At 36.5% G+C, this 21,028-nt stretch overlaps 1 protein-coding gene across 1 annotated transcript in view; it reads left to right on the top strand.

Annotated features, from left to right (window-relative positions):
- Window positions 1-201: 201 nt before the first annotated feature.
- The window catches only part of dnah8 (dynein axonemal heavy chain 8), a 40,507-nt gene continuing 19,680 nt past the window's right edge, over window positions 202-21,028 (top strand). Inside the window, exons 1-42 of the mRNA XM_014470917.2 lie at window positions 202-243; window positions 341-472; window positions 1,236-1,320; window positions 1,489-1,640; window positions 1,997-2,183; window positions 2,353-2,516; window positions 3,436-3,609; window positions 3,807-3,920; window positions 4,819-4,926; window positions 5,020-5,121; window positions 5,221-5,367; window positions 6,343-6,540; window positions 8,239-8,315; window positions 8,410-8,509; window positions 8,593-8,712; window positions 8,787-8,922; window positions 9,002-9,189; window positions 9,279-9,359; window positions 9,950-10,066; window positions 10,310-10,429; window positions 10,557-10,691; window positions 10,782-10,888; window positions 10,980-11,058; window positions 11,153-11,276; window positions 11,990-12,150; window positions 12,375-12,501; window positions 13,544-13,779; window positions 14,280-14,384; window positions 14,475-14,588; window positions 14,684-14,746; window positions 15,685-15,785; window positions 15,921-16,058; window positions 16,152-16,392; window positions 16,492-16,691; window positions 18,003-18,156; window positions 18,247-18,410; window positions 18,523-18,625; window positions 19,047-19,151; window positions 19,491-19,652; window positions 20,250-20,474; window positions 20,558-20,730; window positions 20,824-21,002. Coding sequence (XP_014326403.1) covers window positions 202-243; window positions 341-472; window positions 1,236-1,320; window positions 1,489-1,640; window positions 1,997-2,183; window positions 2,353-2,516; window positions 3,436-3,609; window positions 3,807-3,920; window positions 4,819-4,926; window positions 5,020-5,121; window positions 5,221-5,367; window positions 6,343-6,540; window positions 8,239-8,315; window positions 8,410-8,509; window positions 8,593-8,712; window positions 8,787-8,922; window positions 9,002-9,189; window positions 9,279-9,359; window positions 9,950-10,066; window positions 10,310-10,429; window positions 10,557-10,691; window positions 10,782-10,888; window positions 10,980-11,058; window positions 11,153-11,276; window positions 11,990-12,150; window positions 12,375-12,501; window positions 13,544-13,779; window positions 14,280-14,384; window positions 14,475-14,588; window positions 14,684-14,746; window positions 15,685-15,785; window positions 15,921-16,058; window positions 16,152-16,392; window positions 16,492-16,691; window positions 18,003-18,156; window positions 18,247-18,410; window positions 18,523-18,625; window positions 19,047-19,151; window positions 19,491-19,652; window positions 20,250-20,474; window positions 20,558-20,730; window positions 20,824-21,002 — 5,740 coding nt within the window. The remainder of the gene's footprint in view (window positions 244-340; window positions 473-1,235; window positions 1,321-1,488; window positions 1,641-1,996; window positions 2,184-2,352; window positions 2,517-3,435; window positions 3,610-3,806; window positions 3,921-4,818; window positions 4,927-5,019; window positions 5,122-5,220; window positions 5,368-6,342; window positions 6,541-8,238; window positions 8,316-8,409; window positions 8,510-8,592; window positions 8,713-8,786; window positions 8,923-9,001; window positions 9,190-9,278; window positions 9,360-9,949; window positions 10,067-10,309; window positions 10,430-10,556; window positions 10,692-10,781; window positions 10,889-10,979; window positions 11,059-11,152; window positions 11,277-11,989; window positions 12,151-12,374; window positions 12,502-13,543; window positions 13,780-14,279; window positions 14,385-14,474; window positions 14,589-14,683; window positions 14,747-15,684; window positions 15,786-15,920; window positions 16,059-16,151; window positions 16,393-16,491; window positions 16,692-18,002; window positions 18,157-18,246; window positions 18,411-18,522; window positions 18,626-19,046; window positions 19,152-19,490; window positions 19,653-20,249; window positions 20,475-20,557; window positions 20,731-20,823; window positions 21,003-21,028) is intronic.

Genomic DNA, 21,028 nt, shown 5'->3' with positions numbered 1-21,028 from the left:
TTAAGAGAACTTTTCGGATACACAGAAGGCCCGTTTTCCTTTCTGCTTTAACTTCATATTTTGAGGCTATTTTTGTGTAAAGAAATAGAAAACATAGAACTACATATGACTGTGTTCTCTGGTTTAATAGTCATAGGGGGAGGAGAACTGAGATTTTAAACAGCAAGGAAGCCCTTAGACCTGCCTCCAAACATTTCCATAATGGATGCACAAAACCCTAAAGCAAGCAAGTTTGGAAATGAAGTAAGTCTATTTTTTTTTCCCTTGGCCTTTAGATTTCAGACAGCAGATTTAACTTATCGCTTAACAGTTTGCTAATTGCACTTCTTGCCTTGTTCAGGTCTATAAGAAGGAGAGAGAGGAGCGGAGAAATCTGCTCACCTCTTCACACAAATACATGTTTGAAATAATTGCATGTGAGCTATCTTTGACCCCATCGGCAGTAGAGGAATTTGTTTTAGATTCTCCATCCGTAAGTCTTCCTTTATGGCTTTGCCTTCAGAACAACAATCAAATCTGTCAATGAAAGGGAGGGAATCTTTGTATGGAGTAGCTGGTGCTGGATTGTGATTATGGGCTGGTATGAGTTTCTAATCTAATGAAAATCTGGAACGATAACCCAGTGTAGAAGTTCGGTTGAAGTTCAAGCATTTACAGGAGACACCTGATGGTTTGGGGGCCGAACTGAGCCCCCAAAGTTCACTCACGCCTTGGGTCGGTCTGGACAACAGTTTCACCATTGTCCTTTGGCAACTGAAAATATCGTTATCGAGGCTGTAAAGTCCTTGGTTTAAAGTGTATCTTTGAGTGCAGCTGAAAGGGGAACTTTACATACACAGTTGTACTTTTTTTGCAGTATTTTTGCCCCCCTGTCCCTCATATATTTTGTGTTGTGATGCGTAGATTTGTATGTACAGTACTTTACAGTCTCTTCATAACGAGACTGTAAAGTACCGTAAAGCGATAATGAGCTGCTTAGTTATCGAGTACAGGCAGATGCCCGACTATGTCAAGCTGCTGTGTCAAACATCATGAACGCATCATATGTGATACAGTATTGCATTGCGTGCATCTTTTTTCTTTCACTTTTTTGGGTTTGATTCGATGTTGTCTCTAAATTCAGAAATGTAGATTTTGGTTGGATTGGTATTTGATAGCTGCATCTCTGCTTTTTGTGTGTTGTGGACATGTTCTTACCATGTTTTGCTTGCTTGTTTATTTTTTCTACGGCATAGCTGGCTGCTTTTGATAATTTCTTCGCTGCTGGAGGTTGTAAAACGATCTCCTTTGTCTACCAGGAGTCTGACCCCCCAGGAGTAGGTAGGATTACCTGGAGAAGTCTGCAGTGTCAGACCTGAGTCCATCTCCTGTTCATTTTTTTTCATCTTAGGTTTCAAATTTTAGGGCTATAATTAACTGATTTCAGTTTTCTAAAACAGTAGTTGTTGCTCATGTCACTCACTTAGGCCATTTTGCACTTGGTTTCAGAATGTGGGCGCACACATCAGGGACTTGCCGCACTGGAAAAAGGACGCAGGCTGTTTTTAGCCGATTTAAGCAAGACCTGTCTGACCGGCATCTGCTGCTATTTTGATCGAACAGACGTGAACGATCCTGTGACTCCTGAAAAAATACATGAGGTAAAATTTGATGTAGTTTTTCTCTGTGACTTTATTTGTTTTATTTATTTATTTTTTGTGTGTATGTGCAAAGTTATTCTAGTTTTTAAGGTTCACTCATGCAAAGTAGGTAGATAGTTAAAGTGCTCACTCCCTGTTAAACGCGAAATAAATGATCTTATTTTACGTCACAATGAGAATGAATGTTTCACGCTGTAAAAGAGAGAAAAAAAATACAATGTTAAAACATACATGTTCCCAAAAGTATTTGAGTCATTCACCATTGCTATCAAAATAAATAATATTACCTACTGTATGTTTATTATGCTTCTTCCATTCCTTCTCACAGTTTTTTTTTTTTTCTGAATGTCTCATAGCAAATTTGTTTCTCTGTGATTGATGCCACTGAGGGCCTCCTAAAAGGATTAAGGAATGCCTATGGATTTCTGCTACCAATTCTTGAGGCACAGGACAGCTGGGGTGCATTGGACCAGTCAAAACATGGGGAAAAAACAAAAAAGTTGTTCTTGGATAACTTTAAACATTTTCTGGGCACGCTTGATGGTAGGATTTTTCTTTTTTTAATTTTCGCTGCATATTCTTTCAAGTTGGCTAAGTGTTAACAGACAAAAAATACATGTATGTTGAGAAACTACAAAACTCAAACAATACTTTAGTAGAATTTATATATATATATATATATATACATATTACTTTTTGTCTGTTTTACCAGACCTTCACATAAGAAACACCAGTGTTGTTCATTTGAGCAAACCGTCAGGTGTCAACTTTTCCAAACTGACGTGTCTTGAAGAGATGAAAGCCGCAGCTTCTGACTTTGAGGAAGTGCAGCGACTGGAAGAGATTCTGAGGCGCTGGTGCAAGGAAATTGAACAGGTTTGTAATCACAAACATTTATCTGTGATGTAGATGTCACAGAACTGCCTTTTATTAGTACTAGAAGTGGTTAAAACAGTATCCACAAAAAGACGAAGCGTTAGCTTAGACCGGTAGTGGTATCTAAGCTGCTAACCAAACGTAGCAAAATTGACAAGTTAAAATTACTAACAGGCCTTAAATTATTTTTCTACAAAGAGATGCACAAAACATTTTTCTATAAATTCTTTTGACCTGTTCAAAAATTAAGTCATTTTATTGAAACTACAAAGTATTCAGATTTTCATAGAAAAGGGATTTGTAAATCACAATTGATCTAAAACATATGACATCATTTAAAGAAAGACATTTAATTTTCCAAGTTATCTGGTTGATATTTTGTTGCTTTAGTAAAATGCTTCGATGTATTTACAGGAACAACATTTAAATCTGCTGTTAAGTAAAAGTTTGCAATCTTATGTACTCTGCAATAAAAGCAAACAAAAAAAAGGCTTATAAATAGATTAATACTCTGTGTTGTACCTGATATTAAAAAAAATTGTCACTGATAATCTTTGCCTGAAGATAACATTGAAACCAGCCCCTCAAAAATATTCTAATGGCCAAATATAGACCTGATCATACTTTGGATACCCCTGAGTTGCCTAAAGCATGTAGAAACCTAATTGCTAGTTAGAGCCTCCAATGCATCATTGGGTCCCCAGAAAAGCTTGAAACACAGACCGTACATCTAAAAGCTTGAGATTTAAGCATAGCAAATTAAACTTGGTCCCCCAGATTCCACCAGATCCCTTCTGAAATGCTGTTGGCGGTGGTGAAGTGAAGTTCTTTGCAGGAAGCTGGGGCCCAGATCAAATTCTGCTGAAGGCGAAATACAATGCTGAATTACTGTGATGTCTTTTATTTTCATCATGACCAGGTCCTGACTGAGGATGATCAGTTGAGGAAAATAGATGCTGAGGGACCTCTGAGCGAGTTAGAATACTGGAAGAAGAAGCACTCAAAGTTCAGCTCCATCGTCAATCACATGAAAAGTGAAGAGTGTAATGCAGTGGTAATGGTACTCCATATACGCCGTTCCAAAATGATAAAGGTAATATAATAAGGTTAAGTATAGACTATAAAACATTTTGCACCGTGTAAAATTTTAAGTGTTTTGAGGTTACGTTCTAACTAACTAGGTTCTAAGAAAGCCGTATTTCTGTCAGGAAGATGTTTTAGCTTGGGGCTAAAATAACTGATATAAATAACTTAACATACCCTATTAACTCAATCCATATGCTTGTGTAGGTGTGGCGGGATCTGGATAAGAGGATAACAGATCGTGTAAATGAATCAAAAGACTATTTAAAATTCCTGTCCACACTGGAGAAAGTCTTGCAAGCACTGTATAACAATGACCCGGTATGTATACTTTAAGCGATTTAATGAAGAGCTAGAACTCATATGATACACTGAATGAAAATATTTTTAAAGGGGGAGTATGACCTAAAATTGACTTTTTTTTTTAGTTTTAGTTTATTATGTTGCAACATGTTGCTTTGATTTTTTTTCATGCACGTTTGAGAGATCCCACCAAGTGTTGACTAGTTCCACAAAGCTCTTCCTTGGGGCTGCAGTCCTTAGCCAAGCTTCCGCCTCCCGTCACATGTCTCTTCACTCAGCTCTTTCAGGCTAGCAGCAGCAGCAATTCGCAAACACCTGGGACAACTGCATATCTGCTGAGCTCATCATAGGAACTACTTTGTGCAACGCTCTGAAAAATGGCCATAAACCTCTTAAAGGAGAAATGTTGTTGTGATGACCTCCTAAGACGGAGTGTCAGAATAGGAGCTTCTTAAAAAAGACAGAAGCCCAATTTAAATGTGTTAAATTGCATTTTTAAAACACTTAAAGGAAACATAGTTACTTGATTTGTCTGTAAAATGGCACTATGTGCCTGGAACATACATAATACTGCCCCTTTAAATACTCAATTTCTTTCGGCCAGACCATATATATTTATTAACACTTACATATTGTTGTTATTTAAACTCAGTAAAAGGATTAAAAACTTTTCATTTTGTGTGCAAGAATTACATAATTTAAGATTGTACTTTGTTGAATTAGAGATTTAACAATCTCTAATTGTTAAAATGCACCAAGATAAGTTTTTATTTGACATGCAATTCATAATGTGCATTTCTCTGCCACGTAGTTGTACTACATGTTAGAAGGAAGTTCAACCCTTTCAGAAATTGTTGTCTTACAAACCTGTGTCTGCACATAACACTTCTGTATTATAAGTTGTTCATAATTCCAGGATTCCCTGATAAAAAGTGTGCATAGTCTTGTCAACGCCGTTGAATTAGTTCACAGAGTACCACTGTTCCGCAACATAAATGAAAAGATGCCATCACTGTTAATTAAAGTAAGTGTGTTACTATTATTATTTAAGATTTCAGTTGTTTTCTAAACGTTAACCATTCAGTTATATAAACCTTGGTAATGTATACTTTTCCAGGTCACAAATCAACTGGTTACAGCGTGCAGAGCACACATTACTGACCATGGCAAGAGTTTAATATGGGATCAAGATTCCGAACAGCTCATGAGGAAAATGCAGGTGACTGTGATGCTAACACTTCTTATTGTATGTGTGTGCTTGCAATGCTTTGGCTTGACTTCAGCAATCATTACCCATTGCCTATTCTGTTCTGCGTAGGACTGCATAACTTTGTTTGAGGCGTATCGGTCCTTCTTCCAAGAAAAGAAACTAACGGCGAAATCAGACCAGAAGGAAAAGGGCTTTGTGCTTTCGGAGCGGCATATTTTTGGCATGTTTGAGAACTTCTGTAAAAGACTTAAAAAGGTCATTGCTATCTTTGAGGCTGACATTGTGGAGATAGCCAAAAATATATGGCAGCTGACAGGTGTAAACATGGTGCAAATGGTGCAACGAGCTGCAAACATATAAATGCTCACTAAGGGCGAAATGAGCAGCACACAGATAAATGAATCCAACTTCAAAAAACCCAAATGCAATAGCAAAATGGCGGAATCACAAATAAAATGCTGCAGTCACATGAAATAGAAGAAAAAGGAAAAATGCTGCAAAAATGCAAATACGAAGAGCTGCAAACTTGCTCTGCAAAGCAGGAATGCTCCAAACCACTGGGGGGAGTCTGGAGTAGGTAATTATTACCAATGTAAAAATGCTATCGGAAGAGACTGTGTGTTTTAAAAAGAGATTAAGTATAAAACACCGCTTTCTTCCTTCCTCCACTTTTTTTCTGGACATTAATTCCTCACACGATGTATTTGCTTAGATTCAGGTCCAATATGATTTGTTGGTCATCTCCCCCTAAGGGTCTGTAGCACTTCTATTTTCAATCAGTCAATCAAGTTTATTTGCGTAGCACGTTTCAGCAACAAGGCAGTTCAAAGTGCTGTACAACATAAAAACTCAAAAATGTAATTAACAATATTTGTTATCAATTGAGAAACCAACAACAAACATTACATTTTGTCGAGTGCCATCATCAAAATCATCAACACACATCACGTTTGTCAATGTTCCAGAAATTATGGGTCAAAAGCAATCCTAAACAGGTGAGTTTTTAGCCTTGGCTTAAAAGGAACTCTGTGTTTTGGCAGTTTTCTGGAGATTTGTTTCAGATGCAGAGTAGACTAGACACAAAACTCTACACAAGACTCATTTGGCCATCTGCTGTGTGTTTGCACCTGTCAGTCACCGTACAAATAGGGTAGTTTAAAACAAGTGCTCCTCAACAAGTCACTTTTACAATACTACCCCAAGAATTAACACATTTATTATCTTTTGTAGATCGAACAAATAATCTCAGTGTTCAAGACATTTGAATCTCTTGGAAAGTCAAAGATCGAAGGCATCGAGATTCTTGCCAGACAATTCCTGACTGTGTCCTCGAATTTGAAAAGAAAGCAGTATGACATATTGTCTCCAAAGATGACTGAATTTGACGGCGATTTTGTCAAGTTTATAAATGAAATCAGCCTCATTGAGGTATGTCTGTTCCTACATTATGAACATTGTCTTTCACGCAATAAAGGTACAAATTATTAATTTGACTGAGAGATGCGGGATTCAAGTCATCTTTTAACTCATAAGTTTCAAATACATTTTTGTGATAGAAGGAGTCTGTTTCAGAGTGACCCAGAGAGATTACCAACAAAAATCTGATAAAGAATGTATGGAGTGACCTAACAATTAGGGTGATAGTACTTAGGCCTTCCAACCTCAAAGACTTGGAGCTCACCATCCAAAATAAATTGTGAAGGAAAAAAAACTGCAGAAACTTGCAAAATGGTTTTGGTTGAGCCAAGTGTTGAAAATTGTCAATAATTAAGTTAAAGGGGAAGTATCATGCAAAATCCACTTTTTAATATTTAGTTGTGTTCATTTTTCTCTATTCACTTTAATGTTTTTCTTTTGTATGACACACACTGCTAAACAAGTTCATGACTTCCGGCTAATCAGTTTTGGGAATCCGCCATTTATTTCCCCACAGTGATTTTGTAGTTCAACTTCAGTTAAGTTGCAAGTAGACAAGTCAAAATGTTTGGTCCTAGCTTGTATTAAAGCGCATGATTCCTTACATTGCTTCCCGGCATCAGAGCCTCTTTGAAGTGTCTGGTTACATTTTATTTTTCTCGGGAATGTACTCACATCAGTAGGAAAAGTCTGTGTAGGGAGCACTTACAGACCACTGCTCAGCAACCTCTACCAGTATGAAGAGGGATTTTCTGAAAGACTTTGTCTGATTGAGGGTCAGTTCCTTCTCTCTACTGAAACGAGGGACACAGCAAAGCCGTAAGCTCCAAATAATGTTAAAATGACAGCAAAGCTTATTTTAGACACAGATATTGTGTGTTGATAATGATGTCCTGGCCATTGGTTTGACAGTATCATTGAACCTATGTTTACTACATTCATGTTATGGTAGCATTAATATTGCCATAGGTATCTGATATTAATGGACACTATAGTTCAACTGTGTTCCATATTGTAGGTAGTTGGGATGGATGGAGAGGGTGTAAATACAGTAATAACACCATTGCAATGCATTCATTTGAATACATTCATTTGAATGCGTTGCAATGGTATAGGAGAATGAATGTCTTCTTCATCCTCCTACTCAGACTCTGGCTCCAACATGTAAGGTCGGATGGACAAGTCTTCCGTTGTTGATATCTTTCATAAACTTTGGAATACAAAATTTCTCTGCCAGTGGATAATCATATTGCTGCCATCAAACTACATAAATGGCCGAACGGGGAGGAGTGGAACACCCTGCGACCCGGACGTGAAACGTCTCATTGCATTCAAAAAGGCGCCATCAAAACAAGTTGCTCTAAAATGCTCCTCAGAACAAGGGTAAACGAGGGGTCTGTGGAGCCACAATGGCGAAGAATTCAGACCAAAGCATCACAGTTCTACTTAATACAGACCATAAGTGAATGATTTACACGTGAAGAGGAAGAATTTAAAAGCGTGAACCACTTATTCACAGATACAGTACATACGCATGTCTAAGGTTAACTACTTTACGTAGTCATATTTTTTAAAACTGTACAGAGTATCGTTAAAAGAAAGAAGGATGACTGGTGATGTACAGTCTCTAAGCAGATGAGTGTTATCAGTTTCGCAGCTTGAGGCTGAAACTCCATTGAAATTTAAACGTCTTCCTGTTCATGTCTACAGAACAAACTCCAGGTATTCATGAATGCATGCTTCTCAAAAATCTACTCATCGCAGCAAGCTCTGGCACTTCTACAGCGGTTAGTAAAATTCATCATAGTAGTACATTGTGAACATTTTACTGTCATTTTCTTGTTATTGTAATATAATTCTATAAACTTTCCTTTTTCATAGATTTCAGAAGCTGAAGCTTTCTTGTCTGGACACACAAATTTTCAACATTTTGCATAATGTTCTCCAGTGCTATATCACAGAAGTGGATAATATCACAAAGGTTTATAGTTTGATAGAACTTAACAACACATAGATACATACTGTAATTTAAGAATGAAACAATTTCGACCTCTTTGTTTGTAGCTCTTTGACAAGGAGCAGAGGGATCCTCCGATTGCTAGAAACATTCCTCCAGTGGCTGGCAGAATTGGTTGGGCCAGGCACCTTTTTAAAAGGATTCACGAACCCATTTTTTTCATAAAAGTGGGTGAATATTTATTTAAAAAAGTAAGAGTTGTGCATTTTCTTGTTATTGATTGGCCTTTCTTCCTCAAAAGGAAAACTCAGATGTTCTGGCAAGTGCCGATGGGAAGAAAGTGCTCAGGCTGTACAATCAAACTGCAGCCTTACTGGTGGAGTTTGAATGTATCCAATACCAGACATGGAAGGATGATGTTTCCAAACTAGATCACAGTAAGTCCCTACTTTCTTGCAAAATGCTGGCACTATTTGTTATAGGACACTTAGGCACTTTTTCTGCTCTTGGTGACAGTCCTAAATCATACTCTGCTGGTGCGTCACCCTAAGACCAGAAAGTTTTTGGTTAACTTTGATCCAAAAATAACTGAGGTCATTTGGGAAACAAAGTGTTTGTTAAGCATGGGTCTAGAGGTTCCAAAGCAGGCGTTAGCTCTTCTCAATATGGAAAGGAAGTTACAGGACAGTCACCTAAGGCTTAAGGTAAAGTACATTTTTAGCTTTTTCACTACAGTAGTGAAACAAGGATTGTAATAACCTGATACAAAGTCACTTGAATGTTTTTTTTTTAGACCATTTTGGAAGAGTATGAATCCACCTGTGTCAGCATTCGGGATGACTTGAGCAGCTTGCTTGCTTCAAAAGTTAAAAATGTAAGTATTTTGTAAATTCAGTACACTACACTGTCTGGAAGTGTTACGTATGGAAATAACTAGGATTAAGTATTTTAACTTCAAAAGTTAAAAATGTAAGTATTTTGTAAATTCAGTACACTACACTCTCTGGAAGTGTTACGTATGGAAATAACTAGGATTAAGTATGGAACTTAATTTTAGTTATTACCTAGGGCTAGACCAGTCTAGAAAATAAGGGTTTGGAATAATATTTGTATGTCCAGACTTCTGTATTTAATTGTCTATTGTATCCTTCTTTCTGTCCTCCATCCTCAGATGATTACACCTGTCCATTCCCTACTTCGACGTGTCCTTTGTATAATCCTTCCTTCTTTGGATATTCCATGTGTTTCTTCTGCCCCTCCCTCTGTCCTTCCTTCTTGTCCTTCTTTCCTTCCTTTTTACCTTCCTTTTTCCATGGGTCCTTCCTTCCTTGTTTACTAATGTCCTTGCTTGTAAAAGGAAGTTACAAGCAATTTCCTTTTAATTCAATCAGGAAATGTATGGAATTGTTACAGTTTTGTGGTTAAATTTTCTGTAATGCTTGTATATCGGTGCTAATTTAATAGGTTGAAGTTGCCCTTCGCTTTGGCTCACTGCTGGTGACGTGGCCATCCTTCCTCCTGGACAAGTTCATTGATGATGTTGAGACTGCTTTGACTGAGCTCAAACACGTTGTAAATAAGGTATATAAATATACCTGAATATAAAGAGCTTCCTGCCTGGCAGTTTTAGATACAGTTTTCAGTGATACAAAAATATATATATATTTTATAAAGACTTGAATTAAAGCTAAGGGAGTTATCCTTTGACAACCAGAATGTCTTAATATTTAAAGTTGTGTTGCATGTAGAAATGATTGACTATGTTGCACTTGACATAATTATGATGATGCTCTTTTCCATTAACTTGCCTCTTCTTTTTTCAAGGCACAACATATTTGTAAGATGCACATTGATGCTGTCCTGAAGGAAATCTCAGAGACGCCGGTGATTGACCTTCCAGATGATTACTCGTTGTCCCTGCCGGATCTCATTGCTCTTAATAAGGCATGATCATAATGAGTAAAAACTGGAATGTTGTCCTTCAGTTTTAGTTTTGCTCCTTATGTAGTTTTTAAATCCTTAATGTTCCGGCTTTTTCATTGTTTGCATGTTTTCTTTTTACCCTTTTCAGAACTTTAGTCTTGAGTGGGCAGGCAAATTGAATACCAGATTTGCTCAGGTTAAGTGTGCAATCAAAGAGCTAGGAATTGTATTGAGGGGCACTGATGAAAACAAAGGCCAAGACACATCAGTCAACTTCCAAAGAGTACGTTTGCTTACCTACTGAAAACATTTGTTTCATTCTGTTGTTCAGAGTATTTCACACAGTTTATGTGGAATTGCCTTTTTTTTTCAGGAGTTCAAGAAGCTTTACGAAATCTTCAGTACAAAAGTGTTTGAAACTCTACTCAAGACAATTAGGGGATCCCTGGATATCCTTAAAAAGAGAATTTGTGGCGTAGGGTAAGTATGTCTGTTTTTGAAACAGCCCACTGGTATCAGAAAACTTTGGATGAATCACTTATAGACAAACATTAATGGATATTCAATTTAGTACTTACCAGAAGTGGAGGTCTGGATCAAGGGTGGATGTGATGATCAAAGCTGAAGCCCAACTTCACACCTCCAAAGTGGTAAGTTTCTTCTTACTTACCAGTTTAATTTAGCAGTTAAACTAAACACATTAGTGGTAAAATAATGCTTCTGTGTCTGATATGTGTTTATTAGGTAATGATTCCCAGCATAGATGAGATCCAATGCGGTATAAATCAACTCTCTGATGCTGTGGTGGAAATCAGCAAAGGAATAGCATGGGATAGGGAGTTTAGCTGGGAATACTCTGAGGCAAAAGGTAACTAATAGTCAAAGTGTTAATTAGGAATAAAATAAATGGGTAGGAATTAAGTACAACCCAGTGACTAATGAACATCAGTTGAGTCACTCATTTTGAAGTAACCATTTTTCCTGAACAAACATGCGTTGCATTGCATTGAGTTGTTAACTTTACGACAAATGGCCGTTGTGTATAACTTAATACAAGCATTCCCAGTTCCGAATTTTGGAATTCTTTCATATACAGTATGTGCAAAATTTTAAAATCTACTTGAATGATTATTTGACATATAAAAATGAAATGGACAATTTACATGCAGATTTTTCTTTCAAAGCTCACACTAGCAGAATCTATATGGCAAACCCAAGAAAATACATCACATGGCTATGAACAATAATCAGCTCCTGAAAATGTTCACATTTAAAAATTTTAAGTGTTTCCAGTTAATTTTTCCATTCTTTTCCATTTCTTAAAAAAATTAGACTTGTGTGAATAATTAACAGCACCTAGATCCACAGTTTTCAGATTAACAGCACATGTGCGCTATTAAGTTTTGTTGAAATAGTATTCATATTGAAAATTTAGGGATTATGCCACAGATTACCCTTCATTGTGGATATGTATGTTCACAACAACATATGACATTTATTTAACTTTACTTTTACATTTGGTTAATGGTGTTGTTTGTCGCTTTTCTTCTTTTTATTCTTCTGGCCTTGCTGCCAAAAAAGAAAATTTCTATTCTTTGGTTCTTGAGCATAAGGAGGTTAGAAAGATTATTGCTGTTCTAAAAACTGCCATCACTACCCAAAAGTCATTAACAGCTGAGGCTCTGAAGAAGTTCAGTCAATTCCAGATGCTATGGGACGTGGACAAGAACCTGAAAGTCAAGGTTTGTTTTCCTTAAGTAGACGTTTGTAATTCAAAATATCATCCAAAAGGATGTATTTAAGAACATTTCTTTCACAAAATGAAATCCATGTATGAGGGCTACATTCAAGAATATTGACTAATTAAGCCAATATCTATAGTTAACAGAAAAAATGCTTTGAAAATATAACAAGTTGAATTTTAACCAGAAGAACTTTTTTCTTATAATTAAATGTGTTTCTAAAGGAATTTATGGACAAGAAGCCATCTTTGGTCCAGATAAAGTCTGAAATCCAGCACTATGACTCAGTGGAGGAGGAAATTATAGCTGTCCAACCTTTCATTCATGTTGAGTGCATTGAGCTGTCAACAGGTATGGTTTGTTTTAGATAGTAACTGGATAATGTCCTTGTATTTATTTTTATTGCATATTTAATTTCTTATTTATACTTCACATTGTATTAGACTACATCTAACACACAGGGAAAGTTCATTTGATAAGTATTAACAAAGTGCAGTAGTTGTCATGAGTTGCGGTGGTGAGGTGGTGAGGCAGACGCAGATGACCCAGGTGTGATGAATAATGGTGATTTAATAATAAAGAAACGTCAGAAACAGTCCAAAACAAGTCCAAAACACAGGCAGCACGACTGAGCGGAAGCCAGGGCTCAATGCCGGTAGCAACTGGTATTATGACTGGACACACAAAGGACTGAGCACACATTAGACGAGGACCCGACAAAGAACAGACACACAGGTGACACTAAATACACTGGGGGTAATCAGGGAACAAGAAACACCTGGGAACTAATCAAGGGGAGAACAGGACAACACGGAGACACAGAGACACCGAAAACTCGAAATTAACACACAGAAAACACAGAACACGACAGTAGTGTCCAGTGGAATTCCAACACATTTTGTAAAAAGTTTGCAACAGAATATTTTTATGTTTATTGTAATATTGCAAGATTATATTAAGAAATCCACATATAAAATGAATTTCAGTCGATTAGATTGCATAAGTAAATATTCCATGAAGCTGTAATCTGGAAATTTGAAGACAACCAGAGGATGACAACATTAACTAGGGACACTTGATGGTCTCTACACAACAAATTAAAAAGTAAATTTTTCAATCAGCTCTATCCAAATGTTCTCTTTTTGTAAAAGAAAAACACTCTGACTGTTAACACTGAGCGTAACCAGTGATGCCATCTAATCCAGAACTAAAAGGTGCTGCTTAGTTCTGGATTAGAGGATGTGATATTTTCACCTAATCCAGAACTAACAATTAAATTGTTTGATGTCGGGTTTTTGTTAAGTTCTAAAACTTAATAAAGAACTTTCATCAAACAACTCCATGGTAAATTATGTTCAGGTTCTCCCTGAGGAATGTGCTATTGTGAATGCAGGCTCTCTTAAGAAGACCTTGATAGCCGAGACCAAAGCCTGGAAAACACTGATTTGTAAATACCTGAAGGAGAAGTACAAGAAGAAAAAGATTGACGTCGCCATAGCAATAAACCGATATGGCGCACAGCTGTCAAAACCTGTGGCGGATCTGGAAGGTGCGCGTCAGGCAATGGCTACCCTGTCAAAGCTTCGTGAGGAAGAAATACACATTGATATGACACTGACTAACATCAAGGTATGACCCTCACAATTTACTTTTATATTGTAATATAAACTTAGCAGAAAAAGCAGGTAAAGTTGCTTTTGGTGCATTTTGTTGTTATTTTTCCCTATAGCAATGTTCTTAAGAATAAATCTTATATAGCCGGAAAGCTTACTTGTTTCCTCTGAAATAGTGCTACATTTCTAAAGAAAATTAATGTGTGGATTGGAAATATATATATATATATATATATATATATATATATATATATATATATATATATATATATATATATATATATGTATATATATATATATATATATGTATATATATATATATGTATATATATATATATATATATATATGTATATATATATATATATATATATATATATATATACAGTATCAACAGTATATAGACAGATATAGATATATAAATATAGATATTCAGACATACATCTATTTAAGCAATAAAACAATGCATAATAATTTTTGTCCATTTTCTGTCATTGCTACAAAAAAACATTTTACAGGAAGCTTATGAAATTTTGACCAAAAGCAAAGCAGAGATAACCAAAAAAGAAGTTGAGGGGGTGTACGTCCTGAAGACTTTCTTCACAGAACTTCAGGCTAAAGCTGTTCGTACTCCCAACAGACAATAATTCATTTTTGTTAAGATGTTATAATGCATTGTGTTCTGGACTTAAAAAAAATCTTTCATTTCTTAGAGGTCAATCCAGGAAGTGCTTATCATTATGCAACCCAACTTCAAAGAAGACCTTCTGGAATGTGTCACTGTTTTCAAGCAAGATGTCAACTCTTACATGGTAGAATTTGATCGTGTAAGTAACCTGCATACATTTAAACTCTTTTCAAAATATTTTTCAATTAAAAAACATAGTCTTACAGTATATTACTACTTGGTCTCTCGTTTCAGGACGGTCCTTTGGTGCAAGGAATTGCTCCACAAATGGCTAGCCAGCGGCTCCAAGAATTTCAGGTGACACTGTCCTTTAAATGAAAACTTGCATTGGTTTAGGATTCATGTAACTTTTTTTTTGTCATCCCATTTAGAGTTCTGAACATTTCTGTTCCCATTTCTTAAAAAAATATATATTAAACACAAAAAAGAAAACCTATTGCAGCATTCATCTTATTCCTAGATCATGTGATATATTGTGTAAATTCCTTCGGTCTGGCTTTTTTACATTAGCAAATGCTCTTTTGAAAAAGACAACAAGTAGGAACATTAACCTTTGCGGATTATTAATTACACAAGTGATACCAAGGTTGAGAGATGACCCAAATAAATGACCCCTGTTTGCCTTATCAGTTCCACTGGTTGAGAAGGACTGGTAGGGGAAAGACTGCAATGTCATGCGCTAGTAAGGCATTACTGGTCATAAAAATATTTAAGTAGGTTGTTTATGATTACTGCAAGATAAAATCAAACAGGATCTGTTCTCAAAAGTGCAGATTTTTATCCTCCCTTGGTTGAAAATTGGTTTATATTTTGCATAGAAAGAGCAAAGCTTTGGGGCTTTTGGTGGTTGTTTTAGTGTTGCATACCTTAACCACATTCACCTAGTCTCCTTGTTTGTTGGCAACAAATGAATGATAATTCACTGATTGTAGGAACACTCCAGCTTTAATATGCACCAGCTGACGCTGCTGGTCAAGCTTTCTCTGATTTGTCTGATTATTTTATCAGACAAAATGAGAAGAAATTTAGTTATTAGAGTGCATAGAGACTGCCGGTGCCTCTGTCATAAAGTTACTGCAAATTATACACTCTCAGGAATAAGGTGGATTACAAGAACTGAAATGAATTTATAAGGTTTTAATTCCTTCTGACCAATCAGTATCCTGCTCGATGTTAAATCTAGTGATAGCTTTTGTTTTAAATAACCTCTGTTAAACATTTTTGTGTATGTTCAGGCAAGATTTGAAGAACTATGGAAAAATTTCACCACCTATACTTCTGCAGAGCAGCTCCTTGGCTTGCCAGTTACACAATATGAAAGCCTGCTTCTCAAAAAGTTGGTGAAGCTTTCTTTCCGTTACCCATAAATGCATTTCAAAGAAATTGTTTCAGTATCGAAAATGCATATTTAACAGCTTATTCAGCCTTTCAAAGCAACAAGATAACACATGTATTTAAATGTTTCACATAGGAAAGAGCTTGATCTGCTTCAAAAACTGTACGGCCTGTATGATGCGGTGATGAGCAAAATTGATGGATACTACAAAATTCTGTGGACATGTTTGGATATTGAGAAGATCAACGCAGAGCTTTTGGAATTCCAAAATAGGTGAAGTGTTTACTATCATAGCTGTTTTGTTTCATTTTCTTTCACTTTCGTGGTGTATTCAGACAGTATTCTGTGCATTATCTGTACCCGTAGGTGTCGGAAGCTCCCCAAAGCCCTGAAGGAATGGCAGGCCTTCGATGACCTAAAGAAAACCATTGATGATTTCAATGAGTCATGTCCTCTGCTTGAAATGATGGCTAACAAATCTATGAACCGCAGACACTGGGATCGGATCACAACTTTGACCGGACACGAGTTTGAAATAGAGTCTGAGTCTTTTACCCTGCAGAACATCATGGAGGCCCCTCTTTTGACCTACAAGGATGATATTGAGGTCTGCTTGCAGTTTGCATAAACCTACTTTTTCTTTATTCTTAGATAAAGGATTGCATTTGTTCATCTGTTTATCTCCTACGTTTTGGTGCTTTCTCAGGATATCTGCATATCAGCTGTAAAGGAAAAGGATATTGAGGCCAAGCTGATACAAGTGAAAGAGCTGTGGGCTGTTCAGAACCTATGCCTAATGAATTTCAAGAGTAGAGGAGAGCTAATGCTGAGAGGAACAGAGACGACAGAGATTCTTACCATCCTGGAGGACAGTCTGATGGTGCTTGGTTCACTGCTGAGCAATAGGTAAGAGAATCTACTCTTACTAAGGCCCACACATTCAATACAAACAATTAAAAATATATATAACACACATAAACTGCACAAATTCAAAAATAGATACAACTCCAAAAATAAAGAGATGCAAATACAAAATGGAGACCATGGATCAAAATGAATGCTATTTCAAAAAGCATTTTACGAAAGGACATTCACTTCAATATATTAAGAAACAAACATTCAGAAAAACATGCACAATCAATATAGGTAAATATAGGAGTAAGAAGAATCCTTCAGTATAGTTGTTTTTTTTTGTAAATACCTTCTTAAAGATGTTTAAAATCTATTTTTATGTATCTCAGATACATTTTTCGATAAGGTGTTCCATGTGAATACAACACTATGTAAGCCTGACGTGTTCAAAGAATTTGTATGGACCTGTGGATGTATAACTCTACCTTTGAATGCATGTCTAGTTTGATAATCACATACATTAATACTAAAAATTTAGAGTATATATTACTTGGCTGGTTTGAATTTATAATGTTTCTTATGAGTAATATCATTTTAAAACTACACCTCAACCAAATTCTTAACCAGGACAATTTAATATGCTAACACTACTTTTGGAAACACTTCTAAGTGCTTACCAAGATTAAACACCAGCTGAAAGTGGAAACTATATGAACTCAATGAATACCCCAGGACCATTAAGCCTTCAAATTTATGAAATTATAAATTAATGTAAGAGATGTTGCATGAGAAAGTACAAATACTTTTTCTGGTGTTGATGATACTGTATCATTGCACATTAATATGATTTGGAATGCAGTATTTGTTGGTTGTTATGTACAACTGAAATTAATACACCACTTGTATTACATTAACATTCATCCAGTTAGAGAAAGTCTCAATGTAACAGATGGCCACACTTCATAAATGGACCAGTTTAAGACACTTCAGGTCCTTCAGAGACAGTTGAATGCAATAATATCAGAATTTGTATTCATAAACTGGTGCAAACTTAGTCTTGGTAGCCTTGGGTCTGTTTATTGAGAACAGGCTGCTGGTTCCTAAAAAGGAACTGTTAGATAATGCAAAATTTCAGTTATCAACATGGCATCTCTTATTTTATTGTTCTGTTGGACCACTGTTACCAGCAGCTGATTAAAATCACTGTTAGAGTTTATTATCAGATATAGTTTTTGAATAAATTAATTAAGCCAATGATCCGGTCATCAGCAACACAGTTAGTCCGGGCTCTTTACAAAAACGAAAAGGTCTCCCCGATTTAAAAAACAAATGATGAAACAAGAGCTGTGACGTCTCATTTTACAGGTATAGCGCCTACTACAAAGGAGAGATCCAGGACTGGGTCTCAAAGCTTTCAACATCTTCGGAAATTATTGAACTATGGATGATTGTGCAAAACCTGTGGATCTATTTGGAAGCTGTGTTTGTAGGGGGTGACATCGCCAAAGACCTGCCACAGGTGCTGTACATATTTTCTTCCTTCATAACCTGGAAATATAATAACTGCAATCCTTCCCTTTGTAAAGTTAACTTTTTTCTTCAATTACAGGAGGCAAAACGATTCCAAGATATTGATAAGGCATGGCTTCAGGTCATGAAGCGAGCTCAGACTTATCCAAACGTGGTGGAGTGCTGCGTGGGGGATCCTACTCTGGGAAAGCTCCTGCCAGACCTCCAGAAACAGCTAGAGCTCTGTCAGAAATCTCTTGCTGGGTAGGTATTTTACAAATAGCTTGCCCCAATATCAGCCCCAAAAAAATGAAAACAGAGTTTAACTATACCAACGTAATCTGGTGCTGAAAATTTGCCTTAATTAATTGAACAGTTACCTGGAGAAAAAGAGGCTCCTGTTCCCACGGTTCTTCTTTGTGTCTGACCCGTCTCTTTTGGAAATTCTTGGACAAGCCAGTGATTCTCACACAATACAGGTAAGAACAGACATGCCGAAATAAAGAAAGGATTTTCTAAATGTTGTCAACACTCACACCTTGTCGAAGAATATTTTATTGTTCTTATTTTATGTCATGGTTGGGTTTTTTTTGACATTCTGGTAGGGAAACGTTATTTTGTTGTACGCAGTAAACAAACTAATTTAATTCAAAATCACAATAACTGCCAAACTATGTTTGTTAGGGAAAATATCCTGGTATCTTAATTAACATTTGTAGGGTAATAATTATCTTATATTTATTTTTTATTTTTTTAGAAAACCTTTACTATTCTTGAGTTGGATAAATGCATAAGAATCCTAATGTGCTTATACTATAATGTGTCTGTGCAAATGATAATAATTGTTCTGTCATAATTGTTTTTATTGGAAAAAACATTCTTCTCTAAAAAAATTTTTAGGCACATCTTCTTGGAGTTTTTGACAACGTCAATGAAGTTGAATTTGATGCGTCAGAGTACGATAAGATTTTGACTGTTATCTCACAGGAGGGGGAAAGATTACCAGTAAGTGAACCCAATATTTATCGATTGAGTTTCAGTGATTTGTTTGATTGTTTTTCCAATTCAGGATGACTGAGATCCAGATTTGTGTCTGTTTTATTGACTGCTTTTGATTTTAAATACATTTTATGTAAAAAAAAAAAAAAAAAGAATGTATGTTCACTGAATCGCTTTAATCGTAAAAAGGATTTTGCCTTTGAAGTCTTTTAAAAATGTAGTAGTTTTCCACTGTCAGAAGAAATATAAAACAAAAAGAAACTTTTGTAGCTGACTTAAAGCTTTTTATCTCTGATCATATAGTACAGTACAATTGCATCAAAAAAATTTTTTTCATGATTTTAGCTGGACAATACTGTCATGGCTCAGGGCGCAGTGGAACTGTGGCTTGGCGCGCTGCTACAGGAACAGCAGGCCTCATTGCACTCTGTCATCAGATCCTCTGACTGGGAGATAAATGATGAGGAGTTTGATCTGCTTACTTTTCTCGATAACTTCCAAGCACAGGTCAGAAGACAACAAAGGCTGCTTATGAAAAATGACGATTTAAGTGATTTAATAGAAATATCAAGTTGCCAGTGATGGGTTTTTGATGTGGACGATATGGCTTCCTGTGAAGGGTGGCACACCACAGGGTGGCATCACGAGACCAATATTTTCTTTTGTTTTTAAGTCAGAGTAGGCTTTATGGGAATAGGTTTTGTATTTGGTTGTGTGGGGGGCAGATGAAAAGGGGCCTTATACAGGACACAATTTATTCAAGAACTGCCACTGTATTGCTTTTGACGTTAGATTTCAGATCAAGACCATGTGAAGACAGTATTTTGTAAGCATTTACTGCATTTTTACTTAAGTAGTAAAGAACTACAATGCGGGACTAAATAGCCATGCTGTACAATGAAACGTCCACACCTTTTCTACACAAAGCCAAATTAGATCAAACTTAACCAGTTTTTCCTGTCCCAGCATTAATATCCTTTTACTGTCTACTTCATCAGGGACATCCAAAACTGGGAAGTGTGCTGAGAGACATTATGGTTTTTTAGCATTTGATTTTGTTAAGACTGTATATGTTTTTGTGGGCTCTTTGGCGCCTGCTTCTAGGTTGGCCTTCTTGGAATCCAGATGATTTGGACAAGAGATTCAGAAGAAGCCCTACTAACCGCTGAAGTTGACAAGGAGATCATGGCCTTTATGAAGAACAAATTTCTTGAACTGCTCTCTGTGCTAATTAAACAAACCACACGTAACCTCAGCAAATTTGATCGGGTCAAGTACGAGACTCTGGTCACAATTCATGTACACCAAAGTGACATTTTTAATGACTTGGTAAGGTCTTTGAACGATTCTTCTTAACTTCAATCTTTAGTTTTTCTCATTTTGAGTCACGTCCAGCTGTATCTCCTTCACAGGTAAAGAAGCGCATACGATGTATCAACGATTTCGAATGGCTCAAGCAGAGCAGATTTTACTTCAAGGAGGACATAGACAAAGTCATTGTGTCAATAACCAACGTTGACTTTACTTATCAGAATGAGTTTCTCGGCTGTACAGATCGTCTGGTCATCACCCCTTTAACTGACAGGCAGGAAAAGAGGAACTTGATGTGGTTTAGTTACTTTTTAAAAGAGTTTTTCCATCTTTATTGCATCTAAAAGCTGCTTATATGTCTGCCTAGGTGTTACATCACATTGGCCCAGGCTTTAGGCATGAGCATGGGGGGAGCCCCTGCTGGTCCAGCTGGCACTGGTAAAACTGAAACTACAAAAGACATGGGTCGCTGCCTGGGCAAGTACGTTGTGGTTTTCAACTGCTCAGATCAGATGGACTTCAGAGGACTTGGCAGAATATATAAAGGTATCTTGAAGCATTTACAGAATTAT

Source organism: Xiphophorus maculatus, chromosome 9, assembly GCF_002775205.1.
Source record: "Xiphophorus maculatus strain JP 163 A chromosome 9, X_maculatus-5.0-male, whole genome shotgun sequence".
NCBI classification, from domain to species: Eukaryota; Metazoa; Chordata; class Actinopteri; order Cyprinodontiformes; family Poeciliidae; genus Xiphophorus; species Xiphophorus maculatus.
Note: the sequence above shows the minus strand (reverse complement) of the source record. Positions and strands in the feature narration are given on the sequence as shown.